This window comes from Cyrtonyx montezumae, unplaced genomic scaffold, assembly GCF_038088225.1.
Source record: "Cyrtonyx montezumae isolate F1298 unplaced genomic scaffold, pur_monq_1.0 scaffold_3, whole genome shotgun sequence".
NCBI lineage: Eukaryota > Metazoa > Chordata > Aves > Galliformes > Odontophoridae > Cyrtonyx > Cyrtonyx montezumae.
Genome location: NW_027072034.1, coordinates 128,584,759 through 128,608,052, shown reverse-complemented (window position 1 = coordinate 128,608,052; position 23,294 = coordinate 128,584,759). Strand labels below are relative to the sequence as shown.

The following is a 23,294-nucleotide window of genomic DNA, read 5'->3' as shown; positions in this document are numbered from 1 at the left end:
CCATGATGCCCAAAAGGAACAAGCCTCTTGGTTTTCACTTCTGCAACAGAGTTCTGTTGGCATCGTTAAGTATATTACAGGAAAGCTTGAATTGGATGGCATTAAAACCATGGTTACATTCAGGATTAGGAAATGGGCTAGAAAAAAATGAGTCAAGTATCAACCAGAAAGGAAACCCATAATAAAGGAATTGCTGCTATTGCTATAGGCCACCAGGATATGTTTCCAGTTCTGGGAGTGTGAGTAGGTCACTAACTTCTATCTGAGATTTGGCATCTCCCAAGGCCTGCTAAGGCAAGCAGGTTCCTTTGGATTTGGAGCAAGCAGAGGTCCCTTCTATAAATTTTAGGTCAGTGTTAGAGCAAATTTCAGTGCTCGAAAGGGTAAAAAGGGTTAAAAAGAAAAGAAAAAGGGTCAAGAAAAAAGCAAAGTACTCAGAGTCAGAAGAAGGCTGTGGGTTGTGTTGTGTTACGATCTGTAGTGCAGCAAATCCTCTCTGTGCTCCGTGAAAGTCACTGGGCTTCGACTATCATTAGGATCACATCGTAATGATCACATCGTTAGAAAACAGGCTGCTGGTTGCTTTCCAGGAATTGTAACAGCTAGCTTTAGTAAAGCCTGACGGCTCAATGTGCTATGCTAAGCGACCCGACTGTGTCGCCTTTCCGTGAGATAAAACCACTGGGCTGACTTTCGTTTCGCCCCGCGCTGTCGCTAACCCCGGCACGCGGGGCCGCACGCAGCTCAGGGCCGGGCCGCGGCTGCAGCCCCTCCCGCCGCCGCCTCACGGCGCTCCCCGCTTCGGGCGGCATGCGGGGCGCTCGCAGGCGGCTCTGCTCCGCGCTGCTCGTCGCTTACGGCCTCTTCTCTCTCTACGCGGCCTACACCGTCTTCCTCCGGCCCCGCCGCCCGCCCGCATCCCGCCCGCCGCACAGGGACCGCAGCGGCCCGCGAGGTGAGAGCGGCGGCGGCGGCCCGAGCCGGAGAGGCCTCGGTGTGAGCGAGCGGCGGCGCCCGCGCCGCGTCGTCAGCGTTCGGGATCCCGGGCAGCACCGCGGGGCGCCGGGGCGGTACACTGAGGGGAGAGCGGGGCCGAGGACCCCCCTCAATCAAGCGCACGCCCCGCTGCTGCCCGCCTGCGCTGGCGGCCGCCATCTTCCCGCCGCCGCCGTGGCTGCGAGCCCGGCGGGCTGAGGGGCGGGCTGCCGTTGCGCTTGGGATTCCTGGAACTTCTATCCCTATAAACTTGTGAGGCGGGAGTTTTTATGTAAGCTACGTGTTTGTGTTTCTTAGGTATCGATCATGTTTCTTTGGGAAACGAGGAGTGGAACCCGTGGGAAGCTGATGAGAAAAGCGAACAGGTTGCTGCTCAGCAGAGATACGAAAATGTTCTTAAGTTGATACGAAACGCAAGGGCTCATCTAGAGCAAACCCGCCTCAGGGTACAGATCTGGGGGAAAGCAGCGATCGGTAAGCAGATAAAATCACAACTTCTTAATCACAACTACTTTGGTGGAATGGTTTCCTCTGCTTTTCCTTAAATACATATATATACTATATATATGGTTGAAATATGTGTATATCCATAAATGAGATGATTAAGGAAGTGGTAGTTATTCAGCATTGCGTTAATTCCCATATAAGAGTAGTTACTTGTAACAGCTCTCTCCAGGGCTGATTTTCACATCTGTCAAAGAAGAGTCACACAAATGACAGAGAAACAGAATCACATTTTGAATCCTATGGAAGTTAGAACGCAACGGAAGATAGGCGTCATATTTTATTAAAATTGGATTTTTGTCATGTTTATACTTTATGAACTAAAGCATTGTGCAGTGAGAAATAAGGCATTTTGTGTACTGATGAATTGGGAAATTGTTCTATTGCGGAAGAGGTTGAGTTGCTCATGGATAATTGGACTTTGGCTACTGTTGAAGACATGTCGTTGTTCTTATAGAATCATAGAATCCTCAGAATTGGAAGGAGCCTTTACAAATCATCTGGACCAACTTTCCTGCAATGAATGGGGATACCAACAGCTAGATCAGGTTACTCAGAGCCCTGCCAAGCCTGGCCTTGAATGTCTCCAGGGAAGGGGCATCCACCACCTCTCTGGACAACCCATTTCAATGCCTCACCATCCTCACTGTAAAAGATTTTTTCCTTATATCCAATCTAAAACTCCCCTCTTCAAGTCTGAAACTACTTCCCATTGTCCTGTTACCACAGACTGCTAAAGAGTCTGTGTCCTTCTTTCCTGTAGCTCCCCTTTATGCTGAAAGGCTGCTATCAGGTCACCTTGAAGGCTTCTCCTATCCAAGGTGAACATCCCCAGCTCCCTCAGCCTGTCCCTGTAGGAGGTGTTCCATCCCTTGGATCATTGTTGTGGCCTTCCTTTGTTCTTTTTAAAGTTTCTTTAGAAATGTACAATTTCCAGCTTTAGTTAAACTTTTACTTAGCACAGAACACACGGTATATTATATGATGATGCATTTTGTCATAGAATGTGGGCATTTCACAAAAGCTTAAGAGCAATATGCTTGTTCTTTAAATGGTGATTAGTATGTGTTAATTTTTATGTTAGGTGTATTGCTGGTAATGTAGAGAAGTGCATTCAAATTCGCCATCATATCTTTGTCATTTATGTAGGTCTTTATCTATGGCAGCATATTTTTGGAGGTCGTCTTGAGCCAGATGATGTGACTGCACAGTGGAGAGAAGGAAGCCAAAAAGTTGGAAAAACACATTTCAGGTACTAGCTGTGTGATGTTGCCTTCAGTTCATTAGTTTTTGCTTTCCAATGCAGAGTTTGTTTAAAAGCGTGATAAGATGCAGAGGTACATGACAAAGTAGGAATTATTTTAATATGAGTTGCAAGTACTTTGATTTTAGAGTGCATGGATAACTGAGGAGTATGCACACAATCTCTCTTTTAATGTTGTCATAAGGAAGTTACATCTGGAAAAACCTACTTGATAAAAACAACGAATTCTAGCCCAAACACATCACTATAAAAAAAAAATCAAAAGCTATGGAGCAACTCCATCAACTGTTCTGTGAAGATTTGAAAGAAGTGTGAAAAGACTCAAAATGCTGAGAAAGATGGCAGTTAAGAGACCTCATAAGCAGGGGGAACTGAGAAATGCCTAAAAACTGAGGCTTGGGTCTGAGAGTTGACTGAAAGATTTGAGGCAAGAAAATGTCTCCTGACATTTGGTTTCTGTTGTGTTTAGGGAAAATGGACTTTATTCACTCATTCGTTAATAGGTTGTACCTAAACCATAATTCCTTTCTGTTTATAACAAAAACAACCTACCAGTCTCAGTGTCTTGGTTAACCACTTGATTTGCAGAACAAAATTTTATTTGTAAAGGAATTTGACACTTGAAGCACTGTTTGTTGTGAAAATGGATTTTGATCTGGGACCGTGCACATTTTAAGACTGTAGTCAAGCATATTTTATATTATTTAGCACCTTAAAGTTTTATATCATTTGCTATTTAATACCATTCTTGAAGGCTTTCAGTGAAGATACAGTAAAAGAATCGTAGAATCCTAGACTGGCTTGAGTTGGAAGGGACCATAAAGATCTCCCAGTTCCAACCTTCTGCATTGGGCAGGGCTGCCACCCAGCAGCTCAGGCTGCCCAGGGCCCCACCCAAGCTGGCCTTGAACACCTTCAAGGATGGGGCACCCACAACTTCCCTGGGCAGCCTGTGCCAGCATCTCACCACCCAGTCTTCTTTGGATGGACATGAAGGTATTTTACCAGACAATGCTTTTCATGTCTATATGGAATCATTTGCTGCATGTAACCAGGTTCATCGATTGGATGGTTAAGGATATTTTCTCTCTGGTCTTCCTGTTTCAGATAAGTAATAACCTCACATGATTCCTGTGGTTGCATGCATCTTTCAAAGATTTCAGAGCAATTGGGAATAGTAGAGGCTTCAACATGAACATTAGATCCTATGAAAATGTGAAGTCTGATTCAGGTACCACTATAGTAGAGGTTAAAGTTTGGCAGTGGTAAGAACCCCTGGTGAAAGTTACAGCAAATATCTACATATAACTTATTTTAACAATTGGGATTCTGAAATGAGTTAGCTGAAGTTCTACTTCTTAGTGAAATTGGAAATGATTGAAGCTTTTTGTGGGGAAGAAGTGTATGATCTTGGCTGCTCACTGGTGAAAATATTTTCTGGAATTGTTGACTTTATTTTCTGGCTGAGGTAAATTATTTCCATTTGATTACTAGATGAGGCTAGAGGGAGCTAGTTGAGGTGACCTATGTGGCGGATATGTCCTGTTGTGCAGTTTTGTGGTAAGTCTAATGATTAAGAAAACAGAGATCACCTGAACATTTTTGAAGAATCTGAAGACAGAAATGCCAAATTATCACTTGAACTCACTTGCATAAATAAGCCAAATACATGTCTTTGTGATGGAGAGTATCAATTTTTTGTACAGATTTGAACAGCTTTGAGTTTTTAGTATCCTTTAAGCAAATTCTTGACTAAGAGTATTGACTTCTATCTGAAATTCAGGAGCGCTTACTTAAAAGCGGATGCAGAAGGAGCTGCTAAGCTGTGGATTTTAGTTACATGTTGGCACTTCCAGTGGTAAGTAGGGGAACAGTTTATCAGCTTTCTTGGCCAGAGGCAGTTCACATCCTTTTCTTGTCTTTCAGATGATGTTGTAGAGAAGGGAATCCTATCAGTAAATACAGGCATTCTTGAACTTAGGTTCCACTGAGAGTCTCACTGTATATTTTAACATTCAGAGATCCTTTCTCACAGTTCCAGTCCCGGACAGTCCCTGTTCAACAGTTTTCTTCTGTCCATTCTTCTTCCCCCTTTGTGCAAACTTACATCAGACATCTTGATTCATTGCAGATAGCAGAATGAAAGTGTATTCTACAGAATTAACAGGCAGAGATTTCTTTACCTGACAGATGATTTCATGAAGGATAACTTGTGGCAGTGCAGTTTCCTTAATAGCCTTTGGTGAAACTTTTGCGATGTTACTCTTCACTGTTGGTTGTTCCAGAGAGGGAAGTCATACTGCCTGCTCTGTAGCTTCCAAAGTCCTCTCGAGTTGTTTTTGTTGAAGGGAGTGTTGCTGACGGATGAGCTTTTTGTATCTCCTCATAATGACAGCTGCACAGACAGCATTTCTGCAATGTTCACACTTGAGTCCCTTCAGAACTCTCAAGTGAAAGCTGTCCAGGTCCAATTTCTTTATTTGATACAATACTTACTGTGTTTAGACTTGTATTTTCCGCTTCAGAAAATGAAGTAGGTGTGGGAATCTTCTCTGCTGTGGCTTTGTTACCTCTGAGTACGTTTTTCAAACCATTGCCATTAAGTGGTCCCACCAGCTCTGTACTTGTCTTAACAGTTTTTTCATATATTTTGATTTTTATATTTTTAAAAGCCTTCACCATTCAGTCTGAACATATTTTTACAAGGTGCTTTTCAAGCTACTTTTTAACCTTAATTTTTTGTTTGTGTTTCATCTGAGGTATTTCATGAGCTTTGCTGCCTTCCTTATCAGGGCAGGCTTCTTACTGGTTTTAGTGGTGACCTTCACCTTTTCATAGCCTCGCTAACCCTTCTATCAAGCTAGGTGTTGTTTTTTTTTCTGAGGTGTTGCATTGTTTCCTTTTTGGGTTGAGGTGTACAGTTTGCATGGACTTCTTATACAGTGTTTTTGAACAGTCTGCAGGCTGCTTGCCAGCTTCTTGTCATTTGGATGACTGCTTTTGGAGTTTTGCTGTCCATTTTCTTGTATTTAAGTAATACCTTTATTTCATTTCAAGTGTCTCCAAGGTGAATCTTTTCCTCTGTTAAACTGTTAAACCTAATTATATTGCTGTTACAGAGGGGCTTTCTGACTATCACCTTTGGAACTAGGTTTGGAAGACCAAGTCTAGGATACTGCCTTTTTGTAGAAGGTTTCAGACTAATAAGGAAAAACAGAGGCTTAATTGGAATCAAGTTGTTACATTGAGTCCAAAAATACAAACTCTGTGTATCAGTCTGATGAGGCTTTAATACAGTCTGTGTGAATAATGAATTTGCAGCTTCTGTAACCTCCTCTCTGTTTCCTAACTGCTATTGTATTCTGACTGGGAGTTAATAGCACAACTTTAGTACTGTGTTCTTATAACTGAATGGTGTTTTCTTTGTCTTCTCCCTCCAGCACAATGTCATGCTGATAAAATTCATGTGTCCCTACGTATGTATCAGATTGCCTCCCCAGCTGTACATTTGTTACTCCTGCACGACTGGTAGCCTTACAGCACTGTCCATGGGTAAAACACTTTTCCCCCAGGTCTCTTTGTAAAAAGTGATCACCTGCATATCCTCTTACGTTCTGATGCTCAGGGTGTTCTCTCTTGCCTCAGCGATGAGGTTGTCACTGTCCTTGTGCCCTGTTAAGTCTTTCCTCAATATATGTTTAACTTCAGATTTTGTCTTGGCATGATTTACATTCAGTCTGTGAACAGTCTTAGTTTCAAATCACGATTTGTCTTGTCTCCAAAATAAGCTACTGAAACACAGCATGGCAGCTTAACTCAGGTTTAGAAATGCTGACCTAAGGTCAGCCTGTTTCAGACATCCTCAGTGAAGCAGCCTGTATGGCTTTGCTGTGAATTCTCTTCTCACTAGGCATGCTTGAATTGAAACTAACTGTTAGTCTCAGTATGCAAGTTGTACCACATGCTTATTCTCAATTAATTAAAATTGATGCTTATTCTGAGTTAAGTGTGTCTGGTAGTTAAAAAAACTCTAGTAATGCATTGATGTTTTTCAACCTGGAGTACTAACACGAAATTGATTTCTGAGGGGAAGAACAAAAAACCTAGTCTTTTTTCACCTCTGCTCCTTCCCAAGGCGTGTAATCACTGATCCTTTGAGATCACTCCATGGTCTGTTAGCACAGCAGGTATTGGAAGGGCAGGAGCTGGCAAGCACTGGTTTGTTTGTGGCAGTTTGTAATGGGCTGTTTCTGTACCTGCACTTCACATTCTTGTTAATGATCGGTGATGTAATGATTTTGCTACATGGCTGCAATTCCAATGTATAGATAGATCTAAAAATGCAGTTTCATACCTGAAATGTTTGTGTGACCTGACCTCTTTTTTTTCCTAAATAAAGCTGAAGGTGGTTATATATTTCTGTGTTATAACTGCAGATATTAACAGCAGAAGTGGTTGCACTCACGTAGGTATGTGGCGTTTACTGAAGAAAAAAATCTCTGGCACGCAGTGAGGATGCTTAGAAGACTTAAGGTCAATAATTTGCCTTAAGTGTATTTACTGTTTGTATTTTGATTTTCACAGCTTCATCACTGGCCCATCTGTAGTTCCTGGCTACTTCTCAGTTGAAGCTGAAAACGTTGTGCTAGTTCTGAATGGAAGAGAAAAAGCAAAGGTCGCTTATGCCACTCAGTGGTTGCATTACGCACGAACGCTGCTTCAGACTCACAAGATACAACGTGTCGCTGTGGTGCTGCTTGGAAACGAGCGGTGCAACAATGAGTGGATTCAACCGTTCCTGAAAAGACACGGGGGATTTGTAAATCTGCTCTTTGTAACATATGACTATGCGCTGGTAAATGAAGAAGATATTTTCCAGTGGCCTTTAGGAGTAGCTACGTAAGTGCTGTAGACACAAATTTGTGTTTGAAGCCTAATTGTTCTGTATGAGGGCTGGAAGTGGAATTTTACTACTGAAACCCCACATGAGGATAGTAAATAAATTGTAGAACGTGATCCTGTTAATGATTTTCCACATGCTGCGTTGGAATCTTTCAAAATTACATCTAGCAATTAAAATAATTGCATAGAAAACGAAGGGTAGGATTTAGGCAGCTTTTTAAAAACATCATGGGGTACTATTGGTGTTACTTTTTTTTTTTTTAATCTCTATTTTGACTCCAAAAAAATAAATTATACATCTGTCATTTGGAATTAGTATATTCCAGTATCACATTAGAATAAGCTGGCTTAACTACTTACTCACAAAACCTTTTTTGTTCTACATAGGTCTCAGACTGTTTATTTAAAGTAGATACACGTTTGGTTCAGTTAAATCTATTTTTTCCCAATTTAATCCTTATTAAGAGAGTTAACAATGTTTTAGCTTCGTATCATGGTAATTTAAGAACAAAAGAATTCAGGATGATTTTCATAGCTTATGTCACATTTGAATTTAGTATGCTGTATTAAGTCAGACTGAGGAAAATGAGCATAGATATTCCAAACTACGAGTGCTGCTCTGAAAGTAACGCCTCCTATCTTATTATGTTGGTCCATGCTGTCAGAGGCAGATGGTGGTGGTACAGCAGCAGAGGCTGAACCTTCCCACCAGTATCCCTTTACATGGCGTTGCTGTGTGACAGGTGGCAGCAGAGGGGCACTGTGACATGGAAGTGCATATAGAGCAAAGGTGTGGCATTGAATTCCTCCACGTGGAAAAAATGGCACCCAGTGGCATTCATTGATGCTTGCTGAATGTTTCTGGAGACCGAGCAGTGAATGTGAGCATGCTGAGGCAGTGGGTGGTACATTTCAGCAGTGGCAACGCTGACAATGAAAGACACGCCGCTTTATGGACAGCCGTGCAGACTTTTATGAGGTGGCATGCAGGCTCTTTTTGATCACTGGTGAAAATGCACAGCTAATGGTGATGTCTGTATTGAAAAATACTGTTCTCTCACTGAGAATTTGTTCTACCAAAGAGTGTTATTTTGCATTTTGTTATAGTTTTCATTGAAGTAAAAGGGAGGCATTAGTTTCGGAGCAACCAATGTATTAATGAGAATTAAATCATCGCGAACTAAAATAGAAACCACTTTTGAAAGGGTTGGGATCAGGTTATAGCTGTTGTTACTTTTCCTCAGAGAGAAATAGAACAGCAGTGGTATTTTTTAGCTGATGAGAATGTTGAGATTCAGTAGCTGAGACTTAACTCTGTAATTGCCATTAACTTGAGCATTTCAGCCAAAACTAGTGGTTGCATCATGAACAGCTGCTTTTGGAAGAGTGTTCCTCAAGGATATTTGTAGCATGCATGCAGTTTCTGTGGTGTCAAAAGAGTCTGTGGGGACGTTCCAGAAGTGAGTGGTCAGGACAAAGGGAATAAAGACCAAGTTTTTAAGAGAAAACTTGTACTGGTTTGCTTATAGTTACAGTTGTAGATTGGTTTAACAGAAACTACAAAGGTGGTCTTAATCTTAGAATATGCTACTGTAAACATGAAATGATGCAGAATGTATTTTCTTTTGACATATAATTAACTAATGTGGACATTAACGTGTACGTTCTCTTTACAGCTACAGAAATTTTCCAGTTGTGGAACCCAGCTGGTCAATGCTACATGATCCAAGGTCATATCTGTGTAATTTCTTAGGAACAGTTTACAAGAACTCTTCTAGGGAAACCCTGATGGAAATTCTGAAGCAGGATGGGCTTGATAAGCTTTGCTGGATTGCAGCCAGAGAACAGTAAGACACTGATTTGCTTCTTGAAAATACTCTGACTTTTCTGCCTGCTCCATTACTAACAGTCCTTTCTTAAATGTTAAAAAATAAAACAAATAAAGGTAACAGTCATGGTTAAAGAGAATATTGCCAGGATTCTTTGTGAGAGGCTTAATAACACTATTCTTTCTGCTGCAATATTTTATGTAAAGTGTGTTTTATTTTTCAATACCTAGAACAATCTCTTATGTGTACTGCATGTGAAGGCATCTTTATATATATATATATTTGATTATAAAGCAAGAAGAAATACTTGTCTTAAATCCCATGTCTTAATCTTTCCAGAAGAAAAAGGCAGCAGTATTGTGTTCTGTACAAGAGTGGATTTAATCTGAACAGCATAACTTTCTTGCTTCTAATAGGTAGAGCAGATCTTTTGGCTAACAGAAATAAGAGTATGATTGTTCTTTTTAATTTTGCCAAGCATCACCTGTGAAATGATTGATAGTAGACAGAGCAGTGCTTAGGGAGACCTCTGCTACCCTGATGAAGAGACTGGGGCGGTGAACATAGCATGACTCTTATCTCACAGATACTCTGAGACACTCCAGGCGTGCTGTAACAGGGTTAACGGATTGCTTTACATGCTGGAGCAGAGGGATTGAGAGAGTAAGCCTTCACCAATTCGTAGGATTTGAAGCAAAACAAAATTTCATTAGCAAGTCCATCGAAGTGTTTCCTTGTCTCTTTCTGAACTCAGTTGTGGAGTAAATTGACATATGCATCATCTGAGTTGTGCAAAAGATTTGAAGCAGTTTCAGTTAGCTCCTTATACTTCCGTGTGCTACTGGAAGGACCTACCTAGAAGGTGCTGTAATCTGGTTTCAACAGTGATTTTTTCAATAAAGTTTAAGATGAGAAGTAAAAGCCTATTTTTTGGCTTTTACATTTTTACGTTCACGCTTTATGTTCTACAAACAACAGGTATTAAAGCATTTCTCTGCTTTTTGTTGTAATGCACATGGGGAAGTTGTTAATTTCAGCCTCTTGACATTCCTAGGTGGCAGCCTCAGGAAACAAATGAAAGTTTCAAGAGCTATCAAGATGCTCTGCTGAAGAGTGATCTGACGTTGTGCCCAGTGGGGATAAATACAGAATGCTACAGAATTTATGAGGCTTGTTCATATGGATCTCTGCCTGTTGTAGAAGATGTCGTGACGCTTGGTGATTGCGGAAATTCATCGGTGTACCACAGTGCTCCGTTACAATTATTAAAAACCATGGGGGCTCCATTTATCTTTATTAAAAACTGGAAAGAGCTTCCTGCTGTTTTAGAGAAAGAAAAAAAAATGAGCTTGCAAGAAAAAATTCAAAGAAGAAAAAAGCTTATAGAATGGTATCAAAACTTCAAAGTGTGGATGAGACAGAAATTCATTAATACTTTGGAAAATTCATTTCTGCCCACTGATAAAGGATAAATGTTCCCTTTTGAAAATCTAGAATAGATTGAAAGCTTAATTTCATTAACCTTCTGAGGAAGCTTTTATACAAAAAAAACAAAATCTCAGAAGATGGGGGCGTTCTGTTTGAAGTCAACAGATTTGGGCTAGCTTAGCCAGGAGCTATGTTTGGCCTTCCATCCATGACAGTTTTCAGGGAGGATGTTGATTTAAAGGAGTGGTTATCTGTACAGATAACAGCAGTTTTATGACTGGTTTTACAAGTTCCACGTTGATGTGCAATGTGGTAAAATGATTTTTAAGGAAACCATCTTTGAGCATGTGAACTTGTTAAAATGCAGCATCAGAACTATGCTCATATCTGAAGAAAAGGGAAGGAAAGCTGTGTTGTACAGAAAAATGTACTATGAGAACTGAAAAGAAGTGTGGTTATAGTAAAGTTGCCAGGTTTAGCAGTCAGTAATGTATCTCCTGGTAAGTACTGACTTTGGCAGTGTGAACTGTTCACTTGATTGATGTGTTTCATTTCCATGAAGTGGTCATAACGGCGATTAAACACTATGGAATAAAAACATGCATTTCCAAGTGAAAGCGGAGAATTATTTCTTAGAAATATTTCATAGTATTCTATTGCCCATTTAATTTCAGATACCAAAATGTCTCTCATTTCTCATTAGTTTTAGGACATGCCTTTCTGAAGCTCTGCTGAGAGAGCGTTTATTATCTGCAGTTACAGCTGCACATGCTGAACATTTGGCCTTAAACGTGAACCTGCATGTAGTTTATCTGATGAGGTCTGCTGGAACTTGTCAGCTCCAAGCAGTGGCAGAAGTACAGTACTGCCTGTTTATGACACTGCATATCTGACAGACAGTTTTCATTAAATGCACTGGAAGGGATCTGTTACTGTTTTTGTGCATGAGAAATGAGAATGTGCTGTTATCTTCTTTGTGTTTGGCTGTGCTGTTTTTCTGCATCACAGCACTGACATATCTGGAGTGGTGTAGTTTTGTGTCTTTGAATTCAAACGCCTGTACTGCTGAAGAATATTCGTTAGTGTAATTATACTGTTTAGTTCTGGAGTGTGTCATATGAAAGCATTTCTGTGTTTCTTTTCAGGTTTTCTTGCTTTCTGTTTATAAAAAGAAAACTGTGTAAAATCACTGGCTTTGCTGACAGCATACATTACAGTGGCTGTTCTAGATCTGCAGTTATGCATGTTTTAGAGCACCTGGATTTTTGGGAGTACTGTTAGTAGAGAAACATGTTCTCAGAAGGCAAGTAAACTAAATCCAGATAATCTGAGCTGTATGTCTAGGATAGATTTCCTGTGACTGTTACCCACCCATTCTATCTGAAGCATTGTGCAATTGCAGTGCAATGTAAATGTATTCCTTTCAGCTGAGACTGGAAGTACAGCTATCGCCATTCAGCACAGAGCTGATGAACCTTGCTTAGAGGAAGAGTTGGATGAGATTTTCAGTGCATTTCCATCCTGAGGATCTAAGGTAGCCATCTGCACAGGATATGCAGCAGTGAGAAGGTCAGAGAATGGTGCTCACTGCAGCAGTGGAGTGTCATTGCTGCAGTTTCCTGCTACTAGAACCTTCCTTTACAAGCTACAGAACTGGGGAGTAGTTTCAGACTGCAGTCAACAGTTTCCTAGGCACTCCTGGAGGATTTAAACAGACTACAAAAAACAGTTGAGAGACAATCAGCCTACATTGATATCTAGGGTTGGTAACTCCTAGAAAATGTTAGTGGTGTGCAAGTTGAAGTTTGAAGAACAGTTCAGTACTTGATCCCCTGTAGTGCTATTAACATGTTTCTAAGTAAACACATGAGCTTGGCACAGGCTTCACAGATGGGTCATGGATGCCTGTCCCTGAGGTGTTTAGGGCCAAGCTGGATGGGGCCCTGGGCAGTTTTATCTTCTACTTGATCTAGTGGCTGGCAACCCTGCCTGTGGCAGGGAGGTTGGAACTTGAAGATCTTTGAGGACCCTTCCAACCCAAGCCATTCTGTGATTCAAATTCAGCTTCTGTCCAAAAGGAATCAATGCAAGTTTTTTTTTTTTCCTTTGGATTTTATTTCTAACGTTAATGAAGCAAAGAGAGCAAACTCTGGTCAAGCCAAGGGAGACTTCTTGCACTGCCCAACTTGTGAGAGAGATGCATGCTTTCTTTTAGTAATTAGCCCTCTGGTTTGAGATTGGGATGGTGAAGTAAGGCTCTGCAGAGCACAACCCAATGTGCCATTGCTATCAGAAAGTGAGTGTGGAGCACCTTCAAGCCTTTCTTAAAGCAAGGAAGCTGACTGTAACGTTAAACACTGTATAGAAGGCCAAGCTGGCAGTAATTTGCATAGTGCCTAGATTTGTGTGCTGAATATTGGTAGCTCTAGCAGTTTCATTATCAGAGATATTCCCTGCTGATGAAGACTTAACAAATTAAGCTGGATTGCCTTGCTATAAGAGGAAACAGCTAGCTTCTCACGATTTACTGTACTGCTGTCTCTCTTACATAACTCTGAACCCATTAGGAATAGCTGTGAATGTACAGTGTAAGCTGTTTAAAAGGTCAGCTCCAGAGCAGCGTGCTTCCAGCGTGCTTTCCCACAGCAATTCCTGCGTGAATGTGCTGGTAGCACCAGTTTGTCTCTTGGCCTCACCAAAACACTTGCAAAACCACAGAAATAAAATCCTGTTACTTCTTGGCAAGCTTTCCAAGTTAGTAAGAACCTCCAGAGCTGGACACACTCAGCAGCTGTGGCAGCAGCTTCCGTTCTCCAGAGTCCTAAAATATTTCCAGGCATCCTTCCTACTGCGATGGGAAATGAAAGACAGCAGAAGAAGATGATGCTGATTTTGGCATGTTTGTGAACACTAAGGATGGGAGAAACAAATCTATTTCAAATCCAGATCCAACCATGCAGTACAGAACTGCTTCCAGGAAAACTGCTAACCATAAAGCATGTTGGGACTGCCATTTTCCAATAGTTAAGAAGGAATCCAATGTTTATGTAGTGATGCGAATCCTACACAAAGGATGTGATGAATCAGCCGAAGAAATAAAGCTGATCTGATGAAAACGTGCCTGGAGAGGTGACATACAGTTGATGCTGGATCCCAGGACTTTGTGTTGGTTTTGTTGCTTTGGAATCCACAAAGTTAAATAGTTTGTGCAGTGAGCCATCCTGGGATCAGTCCAAAAGCGATGCTATAAAAACCATGCTGTGCAGAAGAAAAAAAACAACAGTAGTTCCACACTCTTGTCCTTTCTTCTCCATCCAGAAGCTTAAGCAGCCACAGAGAATTGCATCGATTTCTTGTTAATCACTAGCACATAAAGCATGACTGCTAATCCTGGTGAGGAAGCAGCTTGCAAGAGGTCACGCTGCTGATTACCTCTGACACCTACGTTCTTTGGGTGGGTAAAATTTTGGGAAAACGCATGTGGGCACTGAAATTATACGTCAACGAAGTGGAGGGGCAGATTCTCAGCCAGCTCCATGCCAGCCCAATGGCAGGAGGATGATTCTAGAAGGTCTCCTATTTGGTATTTTCCACAATCTGACAGTACAATGATGTTGCTATGATCTTTTTTCTTTTTTAATCCTCAGGAATACGTTGTTTTCAGCATAGGCTGCATTCTGAAAACAAACCAAACAGAAGTATTGCACACAGCTTCCATGAAATGTGTGTATTCAGAATGTGAGATGCAAAATAAATGCATCAAAGGAAAAACGAGTCATTCACTCAGATCCAGATGACGACACAGCTCATAGAAAGAAGTCAAGTTGCGCAGGTGGCCGCATACAAAGGGGGAAGAGTCTCTGAATGGCTGAAATTAACCCAGTTCTTCAAAAGGAAGTTGCTCAAACAGTATAAAGCTGTTAAACATTGTATTTTGAAGTTTGCTATATCTAAGGGGTTTCATTCAGGGCCCAAAATGCAGTTTGTGTGCAAGTTATCTCTCTTTTTTTTTTTTCCTTTCTGCAACAGAGGTTTTTTTCTGAAGAATAACTGCTGTCCCTGGCCATGACTGTCAGGAGATCCATCTCAATATTTTTTCTGCTGGGAGACACTAAAACGTTTTCCTCCATGGCTGCTTATTCAGAATCATGGAATCACCTAGGTTGGAAAAGACCTTCAAGACCGTCAAGTCTGACCATCATCTGACATACCGAGTTCCACTTAGAACGTAGAAGTATTTGTGTGACCGTGGCACCTGACAACCCTCATCAGCAGTTACGCTGCTGCAGTGCTAAGGCACAGAATACTCTAAGAGGTGAGGAGCCCAGGTTCAGACCTTAGGGCTGGGCTGGGCAGAACAGGGATGCTGGCCAGGGCAACTGATGTCATCTACCTGGATTTGCACAAGGCCTTTGATGTGGTCCCACACCACATCCTTATCCGTTGGAGAGATGGGTTTGAAGGGTAGACTATTTGGTGGATAAAGAATTGGTTGGTTGGTCATAACCACAGGGTTGTGGTCAGCAGCTCTGCCTGGCCATGGTCATGGCTGCCCTCCACCAGATCCCCCAGGAGTCCATCTTGTGACCAGTGCTCTTCAACATCTTAATCAGTGATGTAGAGGATGGGATTGCGTGCACCCTTAGCAAGTTTGTGATAACACCAAACTGAGGGGTGCAGCTGACACAATAGAAAGAAGGAATGCCATCCAAAGGGACCACGACAGGCTTGAAAAGTAGGTACATGAGAATCTAATGAGGTTTAACAAGGCCAAGTGCAAGATACTGGACTTGGGTCAAGGCAGTCCCAGATGTGAAAACAAACTGGGAGAATTCCTGAAGAGCAGCCCCACTGGGAAGGACTTGGGGGTCCTGATGAACAAAAAGCTGGGCATGAGCCAGCAGTATGTATTGGCAGCCTGGAAGGACAGCGGTGTCCTGGGCTGCATCAAAAGAGGGGTGGCCAGCAGGGAGAGGGAGGGGATTGTCCCCCTCTGCACTGCCCTCATGAGGCCACACATGGAGTACTGCGTCCAGGTCCGGGTGTGGAACCTGGACCAGAGTGCACAAGAGTGTGGAGCTGTTGGAGTGGGCCCGAAGATGATCAGAGGGCTGAAGCATCTCTCCTATGAAGAAAGGTTGAACAAAATGGCCCTGGAGAGGACAAGGCTCTGGGAGACCTCATTGCAGCCTTCCAGGATGTGAAGCAGGATGGGGACTGAGTGTTTAGGTGGAAATTCGTTACTTAGAAGGTGGTGAGGCACTGGCATAGGTTGGATGGGGCGCTGGGCAGCCTGGTCTGGTGGGTGGCAGCCCTGCCCACAGCGCAGGGATGGAACTGGGTAGGCTTTAAGGTCCCCTCCAATGTAATACTTTCTATGATTCTGTGATATGATATGATGCAGGTATCCTTTGTTGTGGTGGAAAGCTGGGAGTAATATATAACTCTTGAAATTTTGTATGAGATACAGAAAGATTTCTATGCTGCAGAAAAAAGAAACTCAAAAGATCCAAAGAAGAGTTCAGACAATCTGAGTGGGGCTTTAGCAATGAAACAGATAATTTTCCTCCTCTCATTCATTTTTGTTTTCTCTTTCTCTCCGTTTCTCTCTCCATTTCTAAACCACACTATGCTGGGATCAGTTCAAGTATGCAAACACTGAAGTCTGCAGCGTGAAAGTGTGAACTGATAGCAATGGTGGAATGTAGCAGCTATGTAAGGACCTTGGTTTGATGGCGAGGGATTTTACAGGAGAAGCAATGCTGTTATTTATAAGAGTATGTCCCATACTCAAGACAGGATCATATCTCTATTTAGAAACTTCTATTCATCCAAATGTGTGAAAGCATGCATACATCATGAAAGGTGCCATTCCATTGAAATTCGGGTTATCGTCATAAATCTGAGCAAACAGAAACTGAACTAAACTTCAAGATGAAATATGTAGAAGTTTTTGATAGCCTTATTTTTTCTTTGCTAGTAACTCGAATTAGATAATACTTAGGTGTAGCAGGGAGAGATTTCTTTATACCCTTAGATAAAAAGAACTGTATCTGAAACTACCTATTTTTTAGCAGTATACCATTGTCTGCTATAACTGGGAACATGCAAAAATAGGCAGTTTGATTTCAAGATAATTACTTTTAATTTCCTCACACTCCAGTGGTCTTCTGCTCATGGATCCACTTTTTTAACCTTGTGGGGGAAACAGAGAATCAAGGACAGCCGTGTTTCCCCTAAGAGAGGTGGGAATGTACTGATTAATTTCTGTAGGGATTTCAGTAGTGCTTCACTCTTCTTCAAGTGCTAGCAGGGATTTAAGACAGCCAGTGACATGCACTCTCTGGTATGCAGCCTTTAATAGTATATTCCCATTGCTGGAGGGTTCACTTTATTCATTTAATAGCAAGTTATCAATCGCGATCAGCGCAGCCCTTTGCTGATGACTGTACAGTGCATCGTGGTTGTTTTACCATGAGACTTGAGCAGCCTGACTCATGCTGCAGCTGAAGACAGCAGACAGCTGGGGAGTGTACACGTGGGAATTTGCCAGTTATACCAAGCTGTACCAATTTTCCTTCCTTCCACTGTCTAATCAGACACTGATTGTTTCTTTGTGTACGTCTCTTTTCTTCTCTTCTCTGTGCCCTGTAAAATGAGCTGAACTGATTTTACCCAGCTGACCCTCTTTTCCTGCTGTTATTTTAAGATTATAGCAAACTGCATTCTATTTAGTAGAAATAACTTTTTCTTGTCCCTGTGGAGGTTCTCTAGCAGGCACCCAATTCCAGCATACATGTAATTAGGCTTTTACTGAATTTCTGCCTCAGCAAAGCTCTTTCTGTCACAGTGTGCTGTCCAAATACCTCTCTGTAGGATAATACCTCACCTAAGTGCCTGTGTCTTAAACATTTATAGTCTTTTGTTCAAGATTTTTGACTGCCACTGTACTAAAGGTTGAGTGAAAAGGACTGTGCTTCCAGGAGCAGATGAGAGAGGTGAACTTCAAATGTCTCTTTGCTTTCCATTTTGGAGCAAGAAGTGCTCTTTGTTCCCTGAGTGAAACTTCACATCCAGCTACACATACCTGCACAGTTTATGGTGTTTGACACTGATGCCTTTGACTTTGGCCCATGACTTTCGAGGTCTGACTTCCATTCCCCACAACGTAAATTGCCTGGGGCCAAATCCACCAGAGGATTTTCACATCCAGTTTAATACTTAGGGCAGTTGAAAGCAGCTTAGAATGGCTGCGAAAGGATCGATCCTTTGAACTACTTTGAGGCAGCCAGTGTTGTTCAGCCACCTGGTGAGCTGAGAAGCACCACAAAGGCTCCACGAAATGATTCCTTCTTTCAGCCCTCAGCTGCCATGTGTGTTCCCCACACGCATTTCTCACTGCTACCTGTATTTGTGGTGGGAAAAAAAAAACCACTTTGCTGTCAATTTTCAGTAAAGCAATTACAGCAAGTAAAGCAATTTAAAGCAAACACATGAAATACAGAGGGGTTTAGATAATGTCTTTGATGTGATGGGCATTTTAGTACTATTTCCTCCATCATCAAAGCATACTGTGAGGTGAGATGGAGGATAGTCTCTCCCCTACTCCCAGCAGTGTGTACTTCCTCAGCCAAAAGGTTGCTGTATGTTCCCAAGCTCCCACACTTCCACCAGAGGAAGGCTCTCCTGCTCTGCTCCTCCAGCTTTGCTTGAGTCCCCGGTCAGGTCAGGATGAATGACTTCACATTTACCTCCAGCCAAACACCTCTTCTCAGACTTATGTCTTCTGCTGTGTTTTTCCCTCGGGGCCCATTACATGTCTGCAGCACGCCTGATAAGCACCTCTTGGGCTGGACCCTCCAAAAAGAAAAGGCAAGTTTTTCTGTTCAGAGAGCAGTGTGTAAGCAGGAGTGGATTGTGCCTGTTGTTTCTTGCCATGCAGGAGGAGAGCACTTCCCCGGCACATGTAAGAATTGGGCTTAGTTCCCTTCCCCACTTGTGAGAACTTGAACCCGTGTGTCCCAGCTCCCAGGTGATGAATAAACGCGGGAGGTGTCAGCGTGGCACTGGCCCGTCTCCATTTTCAGTCATCCTAGCACAAAACCTTTCAGTATTCACAGGGATAGCAAACGTGTGAGTATGACTCTAGCACATGTTGGTGATGCCATTCCTCCAGAGAGGTGTCTTGGGTTCCTGATTGTTCCAGATGCTCACACTTTTCACACAGAATAATCATGAGATAAAACATCGCTTTCACATCGCTTGTTGCAAATTTCCTTCCTTGCAAGGCAACTCACTTCTGGAGGGATTCATGTGCACAGCTCAGTACTGTGGATTCCACTGCAGAGACCACACACTGAAGTTGAACCCTGCAATGAGTATAACACCACTTAAATGCCCTGGCCAACCTTTGCCCCTCAGCCAGTTGGACCACTAAACCCATTTGGCCAAACTGGTGCAGAGCTACGGGCTGAAAGCTGCAATGTCATGTCCTTCATACATCCAAACACAGTGCTGTGACCACAGATCTTCAGAGGGTTCAAGAGGAGCAGCAGCACTGAGAGAACAGCAGTTCTCCAGTTAGTGTGGCTGCCACAGGGTCCTCCTCTTGCTGCGCACCCCCAGTGGCAATGTAAATGTGGAATCATTTGTTTATAAATCACACAGAGTCGTTTGGGTCGGAAGAGATCCTTGAAGCTACTTAGTCTAACTCATCTGCAATGAACAGGGACACTTACAGCTTGATCAGGTTGCTCAGAGCCCCGTCCATCCTGACTTGAATGTCCCCAGCAGCCAGCCATCACCACCTCTCAGGGCAACCTGCTCCAGTGCCTCACCACCCTTCTTGTAAAAAGCTCTTTCCTAAATCTAAATCTCCCTTCACAGTGTTTCAGCCACATAATGCAGCAGGCGTAGCAGAATGTGTGTGCAAAGGGCCTGTCAGGAGGCGGCACGGACACGGCCCACTGGTGACAGGCAGGAGGAAGAAAGACAAATACCCTCACTGTATATTTTATGAACTTACAGCAACAGTTGACTGAGAAATATTTAGGTTGCTAAGGAACAAATACAACCGCACCAAAGGAAACATGAAGGTTTCACCTTCGTGTTTTCTCATTTCTCATCCGCAGTCTGAGTTTTGGTGGCCCTGTTCATAATGCAAACGTTCCTGTTTGTTTGATGATTTGAACAATGGGATTTTATTGAAAACAAGCGTGACCACAGGCAGCGTGTGTACTGCTGCATTTCTCCTCCTGCCCTCTCCCTCCTGCAGGTGGGCGCTGCTCTGTCCCTGCCCAGAAACATTTCTTGTCTTCCACCAATGTGCCCCACTGAGCCATAGAGCTGAGAGGAAGCACATGAGAAGGCCCAGCTGGTCCATGTCCTACAATTATCCATTACAGAAATGCAGAATTGCTCTGGGAGGTCCTGTCAGGTCCATCTGAGATCACACATGACTGTGAAGCGACACAGATGGGAGTCTGTAGTGATTTCACTTGGGGTGATTTCATTGATCTGCACTAAGTATGGACCAGTGGGTCACAGAATTGTGAACAAGGCTGCAAAAATGTAGAACAAAATGCATGAGCAGAAGCCCAGCAAGACCCTCCTGCAGGCTCTCAGAATCACAGAATTGTAGGGGTTGGAAGGGACCTCGAGAGATCATTGAGTCCAACCCCTCTGTCACAGAAGCTGAAGTCAGCCCCAAACCCCTTCCCTTGCAGAGCACTGCTTCGCAGACAATCCCAGTGAATGTCACTGCAGAGACTGCCTCAGTCACACAGCAGCCTTGTCCCTGTGCTGCCTGCAGACAGAAAACCTCCTGCTCCTCTCCCCCAAACAAGGAGCAATCCAGCTTCCCTTTCATTGCAAATACAGCATTGACAGACCTTCTTGAAGAGGTCCCTCTTCTCATTTCATTAAAGAAATACACATTCTCTGCTAGTCTCACCCTCCTGATGTTTATATAAAGGCAACAATAAACCCACTTCTAGCCCGAGTCAGTGGTGACACCAACAGGAGATACCCCAGCCCCTTGTCCCAGGTGCTCTTTCTCCTCCCCATCATAGGGCACTCCAGATCTTCCCAGAATGATCATCCATGTTCCTTATGTGTGTGGTGATAGGACAAGGGGAGACGGCTGCAAACCAAAGCATAGGAAGTTCTGCACAAATGTGTGTGGGAACTCCTTCCCAGTGCAGTGCCGGAGCAGTGGCACAGCTGCACAGAGAGGTGGTGGAGTCTCCTTCTCTGGAGACGTTCCAGACCCGCCTGGACGCCTACCTGTGCAACCTGGGCTAGGGAGCTGCTCTGGCAGGGGGTTGGACTCCATGATCTCTGGAGGTCCCTTCCAACCCCTACAATTCTGTGATTCTGTGACTATCCATGCACAGCTCTTTTCCCTGTGCTTTCTGACTTAAAAAACCTCATCAGTTCTAATTCCTGGCAAACCACGTGTCTTGGGATACTACATGTATACATCCATCTCATAAATATTGGAGTCATTTGTTTTTTCCCAGCACTTCATGTTTCATCTGTCCTTCCTACCTCAATGACCAACAATCCCTGATCAATAAGGAATGCCAGCACTGAAGATAACATATGGTGGACAGCTAAACAAACAAGCTTTGCTGCATTTTTCAGCTTGCATTTTGAATTGATGGGAGTGGGGCATGAGACAGAATGAGGAGCGGGAAGGCAGAAACCTGAGCCTGCAACAGCCAGAGGGACAGAATTCACGATGAACAAGATGCATAAGTCTATTTTGTTTGGTTTTGTTTGTTTTAAGCTCTGTCCAACTGACAGAATTTTTTTTTGCACATGCCTCTGCAGATCATGAGGATGTTGAACACACAGCTGCAATGCTACATCTGCAGTCAAAGGGCCAAGATGATCCCTGCAGAGCTGTAACAGAAGTGATGGATGAGGTCTGGTTCCCATACCACACGTGGGCAAGTCTTTGCTCACCTCCAGTATCCACAGCACCCTGCAATTCCATTTCCCTCGGTGAAGGCTGCCAAGAAGAAACTCCACGTAACGGCCCACAGGGGTGTTAATGGTTCAAGCTCTCTGATGACAGGCTGCAAAGGGAGCATGGACAGTAAGCAGACTGGAACATGATGGACCTCTGATTGCAGGATCCTTTTGATCTGGGTACTCTTTTGATTTGGATGTTTTGAGGAAAGGTAACTCCATACAGCAGATCATGCTGTCAGCCTTCTCTGAGCATCCTTCACCTAAATGGTCACTGTTGCCTTTTCATGGCTGCTGTTTAAGTTATTTCTGGTAGACAAAATCCAAGGGCTTTTACTTCAATGCAGATTTCTCACACACATCACCTCTGCGATGTATGGCTTCCAAGAGGCTGATGAGAAGCCATACTTAAAACACTCTAAAAGTTCCTCTGCTCATGGTAACAGCCAGTCTCCTTTTACCCAAGTCATTTTCATGCCTTGCTGTTCACTGAGAACTGAGCTCATTGAGGCCACTGTGAACCAAAAGGCATTTGGAGAAGGTCAGCGATTCAGAGACTATGCCATGTGCAAGTGCCTATGCACCACAGGCCCAGGAGTGAGTCCATGACAGCTCCTACATCCCTGACAGCACAGGGGAAGAGCAGTAACAGCCATTGGATGGCATGAGACATGTATGGACTCCAGTTTTTAGACCAATCACTCCAGATGATCAGTACACCAAACAGATGGACCGTTTGTCACTCGGACAGCACTGTAGACACCACATGCTTGTACGCCCATCTCTGCGAGGAGCTGAGGAAGCAATATGGGCTCAAGAAAGACACCAGCTGGGCATCTGCATCCTCTCAGACTGCCATTCCTGTTATACTTCTGGCTGTTAATTCTGATTTGTGCTTTTCCTTCTGCAAGCTAAATTGGGAATGAGGAAAAAATCCTCCGTTTGCTTTTTCAAAGTCACATTTCATTCCTTTTGTTGGTCATAGATGAGCTCTTGCTCACTGTTTTTTTGTTGTTTCTTTTTTCTTTCCCCCCACACTTTTCACCACAGCTACTGGTCTGTTGGAGAAACAGAACAAACACATGCTGCTGAGAGTAGAGCCATCACTAGTTTTGGTTTAAGCAGTGAGAAAGCAATACTGCAATTCTTAATTAAAGGAAAATTGAGGCTATGATGGGTTTTAATAATTTGATCGAGACTTTTTTTCTATGATGAAGTGCTACACTTTGCCATAATGGAAGAATCAGGGAAATATATCTAGATTATTTCACAGTATAACCAGTATCACCTCCTGAAGTAGCAAAGGGCTCTCCATTTTAGCAAGAGATAAATTTGCAGCATGTGGGATTATGTACACCAGAATCGTTTCAGGACACTCAGAGCTAGCATTATCTGGT

At 43.1% G+C, this 23,294-nt stretch overlaps 1 protein-coding gene across 1 annotated transcript; it reads left to right on the top strand.

Moving 5' to 3' along the window:
* The first annotated feature begins 795 nt into the window (after positions 1-795).
* On the top strand, positions 796-11,534 carry RXYLT1 (ribitol xylosyltransferase 1). Its single transcript, XM_065743356.1, has 6 exons — positions 796-955; positions 1,294-1,470; positions 2,650-2,752; positions 7,349-7,663; positions 9,343-9,513; positions 10,550-11,534. Exons 1-6 carry the CDS (start codon positions 811-813, stop codon positions 10,965-10,967), a joined length of 1,329 nt encoding a protein of 442 aa, XP_065599428.1. The 5' UTR covers positions 796-810; the 3' UTR covers positions 10,968-11,534.
* The last annotated feature ends 11,760 nt before the right edge of the window (positions 11,535-23,294 follow it).